The sequence below is a fragment of the Podarcis melisellensis genome (assembly GCF_964234715.1).
Source record: "Podarcis melisellensis genome assembly, chromosome: 4".
Taxonomy (NCBI): Eukaryota; Metazoa; Chordata; class Lepidosauria; order Squamata; family Lacertidae; genus Podarcis; species Podarcis melisellensis.
Genome location: NC_138531.1, coordinates 12,883,500 through 12,897,451, shown reverse-complemented (window position 1 = coordinate 12,897,451; position 13,952 = coordinate 12,883,500). Strand labels below are relative to the sequence as shown.

The 13,952-nt window shown below is 44.1% G+C and overlaps 2 protein-coding genes across 2 annotated transcripts in view; one reads left to right on the top strand and one right to left on the bottom strand.

Annotated features, from left to right (window-relative positions):
• ABCC4 (ATP binding cassette subfamily C member 4 (PEL blood group)) overlaps positions 1-11,814 on the bottom strand; it is a 151,113-nt gene extending 139,299 nt beyond the window's left edge. The window contains exon 1 of the mRNA XM_081908133.1: positions 11,648-11,814. Coding sequence (XP_081764259.1) covers positions 11,648-11,724 — 77 coding nt within the window. The 5' untranslated portion in view covers positions 11,725-11,814. The remainder of the gene's footprint in view (positions 1-11,647) is intronic.
• Positions 11,815-11,987: 173 nt separating this feature from the next.
• Positions 11,988-13,952, top strand: part of CLDN10 (claudin 10) — a 105,751-nt gene continuing 103,786 nt past the window's right edge. Inside the window, exon 1 of the mRNA XM_081908301.1 lies at positions 11,988-12,138. Within this exon, the coding sequence (XP_081764427.1) occupies positions 12,117-12,138 (22 nt within the window). The 5' untranslated portion in view covers positions 11,988-12,116. The remainder of the gene's footprint in view (positions 12,139-13,952) is intronic.

Here is a 13,952-nt window from a genome sequence, read left to right as displayed (position 1 = left end):
GGGTCAGAAGTTGTGCCAGCCTCCGATAGACAAAGCAACAAAACACATAACTGCATCATCAACAACAAAACCAACTCCATTCCTTAGCTCTGAATAAAAGGGCTAACTTCATAAAGCAAACTTGCGCCTGTTGCCCCAACCACCAGCAGATCACAGCCAACTTTCCAAATCAATCCTTGGGGATTAATTTTTTTCTATAAAAATCAGCTTACAAAATAGCTCATATCACAAGTATCTTGAAAGCTCTACATTAGCTCCCTATTTGCTCCAAAGCTAACCCATTGAAGGTGCTAGGGCTTACCTTTAAAGTCCTAAACAGTTTAGGAACCAAATGGCTAAAGGAGCACCTCTTCCCATACTAGCTTGTCTGTGCCTTAAGCTCCCCTGGAGAAGACCAGCTCCAAGAACGCTTCCACGAAGGGCAGGGCCTTTTCTAAAGTGGCCCCATGACTCTGGAATCACCTCCCCAACGAGGTGAATCTGGCATCAAATTTGCAAGATTTTCTGCAGCAAGTGAAGACCTTCACCTACAGATTTTAGATAGCAGATAATTCTTGAGGTTCTTAAATCATAAATAATTCTTATTTATTTTCATCTGGTTTATTGGGATTTTGTGTCTGTGTTGCCTTTTTAAAATGGTTGCCGATTTAAAATTGTGGCCCTGTCTGCGCTATTACATTGAAAGCAGCGCTATACAGCTTTAAAACAGCCACAGCTTTCCACCCAAAGAAGCCTGGGAACATTAGTTAGGGGTGGTAAGATTTGCTAGAAGTTCCCATGATTCTGTGGTGGAAGCCATGACTATTTAAAGTAGAATAATACTGCTTTAAATGTATAGTGCAAATGGGACCTGTGCTTATTTTAAGTTCTGCACAATATTTCGTTCACGCTTTTGAACACTGCCCTAGTAATCTTTCAAAGCAGGGCAGTAAAGAAATACTTCATATAAAGAAATTAAAGACATTTGAGATTTGACTCTTGGGTGATGGAAATACAAAATAAGCTGCACAGTCGTGAAAGGGTATTACGATTGCCTGGGCGCCTAGAGAACTGTTCAGCCTTGAGAGATGTTTTTCAGACACTGTAACTCCCTTGAGTTAGAACAAACAATTCAAAAGGGTCAGGGTGAAGGGAGAGATTGTGGAAACATAGGGCTCTTTCAACGTTTTACTATCCAAACTTCTGCCTATAAACATGGTGACTTTACAGTAACATCCACTTCCAAACTTCTATACAAATGTCTGGTTTATAAAACAAAACGAGGAAAGACTAGCTAACATTGTACTTCACTTCATTGTGGGTGACCAGCTTCTCTGTTCTCAAGGGTCATTTTATTTATTTATTTTACATAATTTTTATTCATTTTTCTCATTTATACATCCTTAAGATATCAATGACTTCCCTTCTTCTCTTTCCATGGTTCATTTTAAATATCGTAAATTCCTGCATATTTTACAGAAACGACATCGTTTAGTTTTCCATTATTACAACCATCATAACTTATTTACACCGTTGAATTTATCTTAACACTGTCAGCTTTTTCAGCTGTACACAGTTATTTCCCATATATTCAATAAATGTTTTCCAATTTTCTCTAAACATATGTTCTTCTTGTTCTCTTATTCTATATGTTAAGTCTGCAATCTGTGCACATTCTGTCAACTTAAGTTGCCACTCTTCTTTAGTTGGGACCTCGCTCGTTTTCCATTTTTGGGCTAATAAAACACAGGCCACAGTAGTATGGATACATAAATAACCTTTTTTGACACCTGGGAATTTCAGTCTGAAATATCCCCAACAGAAAGGACTTTGGGGTTTGGGGGGAAAGTACTTGTAAACATTTTTTTTCCCAATTCATTATGGATCATTTCCCAATACTCTTTTACCCGTTTACAAGTCCACCACATATAAAAAAATTGCTTTTTTCCTCAAGGGTCGTTTTATTCTCTAGTACAGAGAGAGGAAAACTGTGGCCTTCCAGATGTTGCTGGACCACAAGTCCCATCATCCCTGGCCACCGGCTGTGGATGATGGGAACTGGAGTCCCACCACATCTGGAGGACCACAAGTTCCCCATCACCAGGAGAGATGCTAGAGGGTGATACAGGGACCCCAAGCTCTGGACATCCTGCTGCCAGGGAGACACTAGCTTAACTGGTCCAGAGAGGAAGGTAAAACCATAGCTATAGCGGGAGAGCCCTTCCCACATGTAGCATTGCTGGAGGAAGCAAGATGATGCTGAGGCCCATCACCACATAAGGAGCTGTGATGTTGGTAAAACAGGCACAGGGAACCCCAGTGAACATGGTCCGTGAGACTTACATTACAAGATAAAAATACAATAAATAAAATATCTCTTATGAGTTTACTAGTGGGACAAGTACCCACTATCTGAAATTCAGAAAGAGATCTGGGTGGATATGTGTTTCTGTTATGGGGGTTTGTTTTATACAGATGTTTTATACAGATGTACGGAGGGCCTTCTCGGCAGTGGCACCCTCCCTGTGGAACAGCCTCCCATCAGATGTCAAGGAGATAAATAACTACACAACTTTTAGAAGATATCTGAAGGCAGCCCTGAATCGGGAAGCTTTTAATGTTTGATGTTTTATTATGTTTTTATATGTGTTGGAAGCTGCCCAGAGTGGCTGGGGCAACCCAGTCGGATGAGCGGGGTATAAATATTATTATTATTATTATTACTACTACTACTACTAATATTATTACAGCACTCTTTTTACACCTCTCAAGCTTAAGTGCAATGCTCTTATTTCTAAACTGGGAGGGTATTTTCTGGAAAGTCTTCCCCCTGCTTAATTCCTCGACAATATAGCGCACATCGCGTGGGGCTCGACTAACTTTCTTGACTTATCTGCTGCTCTGCACACGGGGCATTTTTCACCTTTCCACTTGGGGCTCAGATTGTGCTGACCTGCGGTTGCTGGATATCCTGTAGTAGTAGTAGTAGTAGTAGTAGTAGTAATAATAATAATAATAATAATAATTTATAATAATAATAATAATAATAATAATAATAATAATAATAATAATAATTTATTATTTGTACCCCACCCATCTGGATGGGTTTCCCCAGCCACTCTGGGCGGCTTCCACAGAGACCAAAAATACACTAAAATGTCATACATTAAAAACTTCCCTGAACAGGGCTGCCTTAAGATGTATTCTGAATGTCAGGTAGTTGTTTATCGCTTTGACATCTGATGGGAGAGCGTTCCACAGGGCGGGTGCCACTACCGAGAAGGCCCTCTGCCTGGTTCCCTGTAGCTATGACTCTCGCAGGGAGGGAACCACCAGAAGGCCCTCGGAGCTGGACCTCAGCGTCCGGGGAAAACGATGGGGGTGGAGACGCTCCTTCAGGTATACTGGGCTGAGGCCACTGTGGTTGGTACTGTCTGGTGACAGCGGGCTTGAAAGCACATGCAACAGCTAGATCAGGTAGGGAAGGAAACCCATTTATGTGTGTGCAAAAGAGAGAACTCATGTTAGATATATTGGACAACGTATGTTTTCAGTTGTCATAAGCAACAATTCTTACCAATGGATTATATGTGGGGAACAGAGTGTACATAAATTGTACTGGACCCAGGAAATCCTGTAGCTCAGATAAATGCCTTGACAACAAAACTAGAGTTTAGTTTATCTCTCTCTGAAAGCCAGCCTAAATCGGCATGAATATAAATAAATTTACGTCATGAGCTTGAGCCAAGCAATACCCTATCCACTGCTGTTCTAGTAAGTGGTTTTCCTTGTACTTCTGTATACTTCCTCTTGGAACCACCTGAATGAATCTTTTGGATCCCTGGCAGTCCATAGACCACAGTCTGGGACCTCCTGGTTGTCTAAGATCTATTAAGTTGTTCTCTTCTTACATTTCCACAAAATGTGGAATGTTTTAGGATCTCCACCCCTAAAATATAATAGAAAACAGGTGTATCAACAGCCATTAGCCAACAAACCTAAATGAAACATTCAAGTTCTAGGCAAGTACAGTGGTACCTTGGTTCTCAAACTTAATCCGTTCCGGAAGTCTGTTCCAAAACCAAAGCATTCCAAAACCAAGGCGCACTTTCCCATAGAAAGTACTGTAATGCAAAATGGATTTATCCGTTCCAGACTTTTAAAAACAACCCCTAAAACAGTGATTTAACATGAATTTTACTATCTAACGAGACCATTGATCCATAAAATGAAAGCAATAATCAATGTACTGTACTAAAATAAGTAAAACAATATTGTAGATGATAAAAATTACAGTGACAATTTTTTCTTATCTGCACTGATGATGGGGGGCTTTTATCCATTTCTGTAGTCACACAATCAATCAATCAATCAATCAATCAGTAGCTGAACTGAGATCCACATAGTCACAAAAACAAATTAACAGAAAAAGCCTCAAAACAAAAAATGCAAAATAAATAGCAAAAACAAAAGCACCAAATATAAGCTCCAAATATCACCTTAGAACACTGCAATCGGAAATGGAAGGCTTGGGTTACAATGGGAGGGACGCAAACTAGCAGCGCAACAGGAAACACAGGGGGGCACAAAACGGAGCACATTTTACTTCCAAAAAAAAGTTCAAAAACCGGAACACCTACTTCCGGTTTTACAGCATTTGGGTTCCAAGTTGTTCAAGTTCTAAGCTGATCAAAAACCAAGGTACCACTGTACTAGGTATTGACCATCCATCTTCATGTCCTTCTTATGAGCTTCCAGGACACCTGTCTACATAAGCTTGGAAACAGAACGCTGGAATGCAAGAAGCATATGCTCGCCCCACCAATTCTCTTGCAGCTCCTACAGCTGGTCAACATAGTGGCTTAGACACTCAGTTACAGATTCAGGTGGCCTTAGACACCTTCATGAAGGTGAATCTTATGGGGTTAAGGATCCTTACTGCTTTAAGGATCACCAATCAATGTATGTGGCTGCATCAGAACCACCACCACCCCAATATATTTTTTTCATATAGCCGTTTTGTCAGATAGTTAACTAGGAGAGAATTTCATGGATGCATGGCTCCTGTATATGAGTATATAATGAGTATATAACCAGACTTAATCCACTGAATTTCCTTTTGGACCTGGAAGAAACCAAAACATATAAATCAACTTACGCAATAAATATTACATCATGATCTGAAATGCCAGTGCAAGCTGAAGGATGAATGTTACACGTATTGTTTATTGTTCTTGCATTTGATAAATGTATGTTCATATAGACAAAATATTAAAAACTGAAGATCCTATGTGTCAAACACATTTGAACATTCAAAAATGCTATAGAGGTGCGAAGTACATGACTCATACAACAACTTTTGCCATCTCATCTTCGAGGTCACGACCATCTTAAATCTTAAGCATGAATTCCATCCAGGCCAAACATTCCTAAGCTCTTCTTCTTAAAAGAATAAATTCTTCTTAAAAGAAGAATAAATTCTGAAAGCAAACACACATCCATCTGAAGCGCAGAATCTGGGATTCTGAAGTAGCTTCCACACAAAGTATACACAACTCTGAACCCTGAATCTTCCCCCTTGGCAGATTCCTCAGAGAGCCTGTTTATTATACGCTGCAAAATGTTTACAGGCAGTTAGTCACTCAGAGCTCATGGTACGGTCAGAACATACACCAGCCCTGGGCCTTGCGCTAGAAAAGCCATTGGAAAGTATTTAAGCTACTTATGCGGGTAAAATAACTAAAGGAAATACAAAGATTTCAACCAGATTGCATCATTTCAGAAACAGGGTGACTTGACTAATCCAGCACAACATTATCCATGAACTACAAAGGATTTTCAAAGGTCTTGTCTTTCCTCTCTCACTAATGAGAAATAAAAAGTCAAAATGCAGCATATCTAGAGCACAGTCCCGCCAGGCTCCATGGTGCTTCCTGTCTATAGGTTGGTTTAACAGTGGTCCTTGGAGTTTTGTGCTGCTGCATACAAGAACTTAAAAGTTCTCATTAAACAAGAACTTAAAAGTTCCTGTAGACCAGGGAGTCCGAAACTGTGGTCCATGGACCACCAGCGGTCCACAAGAATCATTCAGGTGGTTCGTGGCATGTCTGCATTCATTATTCATACCAATTTTAAACTGTATTATTAGTAATAGCAAAAGGTAAAGGGACCCCTGACCATTAGGTGCAGTTGTGGCCGACTCTGGGGTTGCGGCACTCATCTCTCTTTATTGGGCGAGGGAGCCGGCATACATGTGGCCAGTTTGACTAAGCCGCTTCTGGCGAACCAGAGCAGTGCACGGAAACGCCGTTTACCTTCCCGCCAGAGCGGTACCTATTTATCTACCGGTACTTGCATTTTGACATGCTTTCAAACTGCTAGGTTGGCAGGAGCAGGGACCGAGCAACGGGAGCTCACCCCGTCACGGGGATTCAAACCACCGACCTTCTGATCGGCAAGACCTAGGCTCTGTGGTTTAACCCACAGCGCCACCCATGTCCCATTAGTAATAGTACATAAGCCAAAATTACATATAGTTAAAACATATTGGGTTCAACGGCGGGTGGGATTACCAAAGTCTTTTTTCCCCAGACACCCACTACTTTCCGTTTTTTTATTTTTTGCCAAGTATGTAAGTTGTGGGCTTACTGTATTAATATTTTACCACATAGAAAAATCATTCTATTCATCTACATTTATGTTATGTTATTTATTTCTGTTTTTCTGCAACCAACATGCAAGCAGCTACTCTTAAATTCCATATCAATTCCTTATGGCTTGTTTGTGGATCAAATATTCTAATAATTCTATGGAATGCAAATTCTAACAGTATAAAATACAATATAAGAAATAAAAGAAGCAATAGAAATACAGTTAAAAACCATACAGCGCCTAATACCACACATTACAATTGTTACATCAGGCAGACAAATCATAAGGGGGTCCACCAATATCATCAGCAATTTCCAAGTCGTCCATGGCAAAAAAGTTTAGGTACCACTAGCCCAGACCATTCACATTGTGTTGGTTACTTTCCAGACCAATTTCGCTGCAGACAGGTGGTATCCCTTCACTCATACATGCAAACAGACATAAGACTGTGCACATTTCCGGAAGTTGATCCCTGTGACAACGTCCCAAACTGTGCAATAAACTGAAAAAGGAGGACAATGGGAAAGCTCAGTTGGTAGAGCATGAGGCTCTTAATCTCAAAATCATGGGTTTGAATCCCACATTGGGCAAAAGATTCCTACAATACAGGGGATTGAACTAAATGACCCGTGTGGTCCCTGCTAACTATACAATTCTATTATTCTAAGACATCAGTACAACCACATTTGTAGAAGATACCCAGACACAAGATTGGATAAATAAGGTACATACAAAAAAGGCAAGAGGCATGGAAGAAAGAAATTCCGATGAATGCATTTAAAGGAACAATTTGTTTCAGCTTTCAGCTGTTAACTCTATGGAGACCTGCCGTGTCTGAACCTAAACCACCTTGTGACCTTCCCCTAGCTGTTAATACATCAAAGGTACCTTGTGAACAAACTATTCCTGCATAATCTTTCCCCAGATAACATGCCTGCCAGAACAGACAGCAGCAAGCATTTAGAGAAATAGTATCTGCATATTTACATGGACCAGGATGGTTGGAAATGAGCAACAATCACACTTCTCGTTAGCTTACGGGAAGAAGTAAATGTTTCCATTCTTAGTCAAAACGATTGAAGTCTTCATATTCTGAACCTAAAGACCACAAAACATCTCTGGCCAGCGACTGGGTGACTCTCATACGGCAGTACAGTGGTACCTCAGGTTAAGTACTTAATTCGTTCTGGAGGTCCGTTCTTAACCTGAAACTGTTCTTAACCTGAAGCATCGCTTTAGCGAATGGGGCTTCCTGCTGCTGCTCCGCCACCGGAGCACACTTTCTGTTCTCATCCTGAAGCAAAGTTCTTAACCTGAAGCACTATTTCTGGGTTACCGGAGTCTGTAACCTGAAGCGTATGTAACCTGAAGTGTATGTAACCCGAGGTACCACTGTACAGCAATACCCATCTTGTATGGGTTTGAGTGCCAAGGTGGGAGATCTGCAATGGTTATTAGCAGCCCCAGAAGGCTGATTTCTCTAACAGCGCCTCCCCGCCCCAGCATTTGAAATTTGCCAGGCACCAGGCTCATTTTGCAACTGGCTATCGGCCACTTGCAACCAACTGATGATGCCTCGGTGCCAGGATGGTTGGTGCTGACATCTCCACCATCTGGAGATGATGACTGGGGAGCCTTGGATCTTGACCGTTTTCACGCACCAACAACACATCCTATAGAATTCTGCCTGTGATATTTTATCTGCATGATCAGAATGAATCAGAACCCAAAAGTTGTCTTGAGAAATATGACTTTTGAGCTGTCTGACCCCAAAATGGCAACTAGGCATCTGTTTCGGCGACTGTAACCCTGGTTTAAGGAGTCATTTGGCACCTAGCTTATATCTCTGAGTTCCTTATGCTGTATCTCTCTCTATCTCTCTCTCTCACACGCACACACAAAACTAATTACTATCTGCTGGGCAGAGAGGAAGACAGGAACAATAAATGTACAGTGGTTGCTCGGGTTGCGAACGTGATCCGTGCAGGAGGCACGTTCGCAACCCACAGTGTCCGCAACCAACAGGGCCATGTCTGCGCACACACGGGTTGCGATTCAGCCCTTCTGCGCATGCGCAAAGCATGATTTAGTGCTTCTGCGCATGTGCAGAAACCCAGAAGTAACCTCCGGGTTTCGGCTCACCTGTAACCCAAAAACGCGCAACCTGTAACCTGAGGCATGACTATACCTGCCTTTCCACCCTGCAGAATATAGCGTGGGTTTTGGGGGGTGTGTGGAAATGATTTGCCTCAGTTAAACACCCTCACCCAAAGCACCACTTCCCAAATCTTCCATTCAAACCACCCCATAGGCCCATGTAGCCCTGCAGCCTTCTTCTCACTGTGGCTGGCCAGATGAAACTGTAAGTACAAAATTAGCTGTGTGGGATCCTAATCACATTCAGTCTGGCCTGGCTGAAATCTTGCTCCTTAAGGTAGGTCAGGGTTATTGTCCCCAGGATACTGCAGAGGAGTGGGGTGGGGTGGGGTGTGGACTGAAGCTGAGAAAGACAAGGCAGCCTGTCTAAAGTCACCTAGTGAGTTGTTGGCAGGGGCAACATTTGAACCAAGGACCCCAATTCTCTTTCCCTCTACAAGGATGGAGTGGAGCCTAGCAACAAAATCAGGATCCAGAAGAACAGAGCACTGCATAGTTACGGGAAAATATAATTTATTGTTCCTCCACTGTGTGTGTCTCAAAAGTCAGCTAATCCTGGTAGAAATTGAGCGAACAGCAGCTGGAATTTTTGTTAAAGTGAGAAGAGGGTTGAATCACAGAGCCTAGGACTTGCCGATCGGAAGGTTGCAGGTTCGAATCCCCGCGACGGGGTGAACTCCCGTTGTTAGGTCCCAGCTCCTGCCAACCTAGCAGTTCGAAAGCACATCAAAGTGCAAGTAGATAAATAGGTACCACTCCAGCGGGAAGGTAAACAGCATTTCCGTGCGCTGCTCTGGTTCGCCAGAAGCGGCTTAGTCATGTTGGCCACATGACCCGGAAGCTGTCTGCTAACAAACGCCGGCTCCCTCGGCCTATAGAGCGAGATGAGCGCCACAACCCCAGAGTCATCCGTGACTGGACCTAATGGTCAGGGGTCCCTTTACCTTTTTATTCTAGGATAAGGGATGAAAGGTTACCTGAGATGTTTAAAATCAATACTTCTCACCTCTTTTAAGCACTCTGATTAAAGCTTTTACTTTCACCCGGGTGCTTAAAAGAGATGCATGAATTCATTTTATATTATAAAAGGGTAAGGAACAGCAAGGAAAAAAATATGTGACCTAAAGTCAAGGATGATAAAATTTAACAAGGACGACATGTCACATTACAGAAATTAATGCAAGTGATGGATATTTGTGACTCCAGCAACCAAACATCAGAAAGGTTTACTTTCCATCTCACAAAAGATCTGCTGTTGCCCAGTAATTACCAGCTCTGTTTATGGAAATTTCTGGGCACTTAGCCCACATTCCAGCACACCTAACCTCAAGCAGGATTGTGGCCCTTTTTCTTCGTGTAAAGTGATATTCTTGCCTAAATCATCCTTATTCTAAATAAATCCACTCTGGTGCTGCGGTACAACAATATAAACCTAGCCCTTTTCTTTCAGACAGAAACTTAAACTTATAGCCCAATCCTAATCAGGTCTACCCAGAACTAAGCCCTGTTGAGTCCAATAAGGTTTGCTCCTAGATAAGTGGAACTTGCTTTCTGAGTAGGAATGTATAAGAATGAGCTGTATGATTAGGAAATTTCTTGTTACAGGGTAAGATGGGAATGAATGGGATCCACACATGCCATGATTGTGAGATATTATTTTCAGTTAGATTTGATGTATTTCATATTCGTATCTTTTATATTTTCTTTCACTTCGGCTGAATTGTGTAATATCACAAACGTCTACACACAGAGAGATAGCTCTTCCATTTAAGCACTATTTACTAGTTCCAAACCCTGGTTCACTTGGGACAAATAAATGACTGCACAATCCTAACCACGTCTACTCAGAAGTTAAGTCCAATTTAAGCCAGTGGGGTTTACTTCCAGTTAGGTGGTGTTAAGAATTCAGCCTTAATTTAGAGAACAATTCTAACGCCCACATCATTTTTCAGTGTTCAAGAAGCTTGACAAATCCTACAATCTACTTACTGGTTTTCAAAAACTGTAGAAAAACAAATACTACTACTGAACACACAATACCTTTTGCTCCAGAATTATGATACTGAAATGCAAGCTACTCTAGAATAAACACAGATTGGGAGGGAAGGGAGGGGAGATTAAGTCAATGGGGAGAACACAATCCCCTGGTCACCTCGTGTCTCCAAGCACTGCTTCATGTCGATGAAGAAACACACTAGAAAGCAAATACTTCCCAAGATTTGCGGCCTCATGGCAGATCCATTTGTCTATTTATCTAATTATCTAATATTTATCTAATCCAGAGGATACCGGGACGGTATACAGGCGGAATGGCGGTCTAAACACCCCACATCTTAACAGCGCGTGGGTTTTTATTAAGACACTCTGCACATGCCCAGGGGTACCATTGGCGCTGGTTCTCATCTTCCGCAACTGAAGCGGAGTGGAGGGGAGGATGCAAAAATAAAAATAAATCAGCAATTAATTAAGGCAGAGGAGGAACTCGATCATTTGCTGGAATGAGAAGGGGAAGCAAGAAAGAAAAAAGAAAAATCTTTCCCAAGATTTGCGGCCCGATGGCAGATTCATTTGTCTATTTATCTAACTTATATCCCGCCCTCCGCCCGAAGATCCCAGGGCGGCATGCAGGCAGAATGGCGCTCTAAACACCCCGCATCTTAACAACGCATGGGTTTTCATTTCGGCACTCTGCACGTGTCCAGGGGTACCATTGGCGTTGGTTCTCATCTTCCGCAAGCGGGGGAGGATGCAAAAAAAAAAAAAAAAAACACAACCCACCACCAATTAATTTGCTGAGAAGGAAAAAGGGGGTAAAAAAATAAGAAAAGACAACACGAAAGGGATCCCGCCGCCGACCTACCAGAAGAAAAGCCGCGAGCAGAAGTTGGCACCGCGCAAAGGGTTGCGCTTCTCGTCCCGGGAAGGCAGCGCCTCCATCGCGCGCCGGGGAAGGAGCGCAGGGCGCCGCAGTAGCCGCAGGCGACGCCGATCGGCCGGGACCCGGCAACCCAGTGGCCCGGCAGCCGCGGCTTTGCCGGGAAAGAGCCTCCCCCGGCGGGGCAGGGCAGGACAGCCGCCGCCGCTTCCGGGAAACCCGACACCCTCGACCTGCAAGCCGCCCGGAGGGCCCTAGAGGGAGCTGCAGCCGCGCAGCGATCCGAAAGGAGGGGAAGGGAGGAGACAGGCAGGCAGGCGCGCGCGCGCGCCCGCGCGCTCCAAGATCTAATCGGTCTCCTTTCCGGTCCGCTCATCGCTCGCAGGGGATCCCGGTCCTGGGATCAGAATCCGAAGAGTCTTCCTTTGCACCAGCCACTAGCCGTAGCAATGAAATGAAATGTACGGAAGATAGAGGTAAAAACTCAACTGCAGACAATACCTTTGGGGGTTGACATCAATAATCAAATAATAGATTGAATATATATTTAAGATAGAGGTAAAAACTCTACTCTATACCCCACTGACCACTTTACTGCTCTCTTCTCCATCGGCTCGGGAGCTTTTTCTGGGACGCTTGCGGGGTATGATAGCACCCTTTGTCGTTTGAGGATCTTTATCAAGATGCTAACAGATCTGCCTGCCTTTGATCAGTCGTGCTTCAAGGGAAGCTCACCAGTCCTCTGATTCTCTAATAGTTTCCAGCCCAGATAGATGTTAACCAAAGGATCTCACCATAGTCATCTCCTTGCAAAGAAGTACAGGGGAACCAGATGCACCACAAGAGCATCTTGGATGGGATTGCTTTCAAAGACGGCTAGACAATTTCATGGAGGAGAGGCCTATCAAAGGCAACTAGCCGTGATGGCTATGCTCAAAAGCACTCGCTGGAAGCCACAGACTCCCACAACGTGTTTCACAAGGACCCCCTTGTACCTGAGGGTCGTCATGGCTCTCCAGGGATTTGGCCAGAACAAAGTACAGTGGTACCTCGGGTTACATATGCTTCAGGTTACATACACTTCAGGTTACAGACTCCGCTAACCCTGAAATAGTGTTGTTGGTGGTGGTGTTTAGTCGTTTAGTCGTGTCCGACTCTTTGTGACCCCATGGACCAGAGCACACCAGGCACTTCTGTCTTCCCCTGAAATAGTACCTCGGGTTAAGAACTTTGCTTCAGGATGAGAGCAGAAATTGTGCTCCGGTGGCGCGGCAGCAGCGGGAGGCCCCATTAGCTAAAGTGGTGCTTCAGGTTAACAACAGTTTCAGGTTAAGTATGGACCTCCGGAACGAATTAAGTACTTAACCAGAGGTACCACTGTACAGTGGTACCTCTACTTACGGACATGATCTGTTCCAGGGTGCCGCTCGCCCCCCAAAATGTCTGTAAGTAGAGTGCCGCTTCTCCACGCGCATGTGACATGATAGAGTGCTCCTGCGCATGTGCAAAGCGGTGAACCCGGAAGTAAACCCTTCTAGGTTTGTCGTGTTCATAACCTGAAAAAACGCAACATGTAGCAAACGCAACTTGAGGTACGACTGTATATCAGGGGTCAGCCAGTGTCTCCAGCACTGATCGCGCGGCGGACCAGAGGGCGGGGGAGCACATGCCCATATGTGTGCGCACGCTATTTCCGGCGCACTTCCGGGTTGGAGGAGCACTAGAAATAACTTATGGGCATGAGCCTCCTCCGACTCAGCTGTGCACCGGAAATAACGCTTGTGCATGTGCAAATAACACATGCACACAAGCTATTTCCAGTGCTCCTCTGACCCAGAAGTGGGCAGCCAACCAGGGCCAGTGAGAGCGGGCGGCGAGGGGTCGCCGTGGGCTGGATAAACGAGTTTATGTTGGGGAAAAGCTCACTCCCTGAAAAGAAAACGGAGCAATCAGCAGGCGCCTGGCTCCCAGCCATGTTAAATACCAGTCTGGCGCATGAGGATGGGGGACACGGGAAGTAAGCATTCCGATAGTATAGTGCACTCACTTGGCATTTCCACCTACCTGAACTCTGAGCCTTTCCCCCCTTGTTCTGGTCTGCCTCTCTCCTAAGGAAGATGCAAGCTCTTGCTGATGGAAGTCACTGCTGGGGAGAGCGTTCCTGTGATTCCCAAATGTTTCAGAAGCATCTTTTCGTTCCTTTAGTTGCTTGATATAATCGTAGCATGGCAGAATTGGAAGGGATCCTGCCCACAGCCAGCCCTGGCTGGGCTCCAAACTCCAGCCTTCT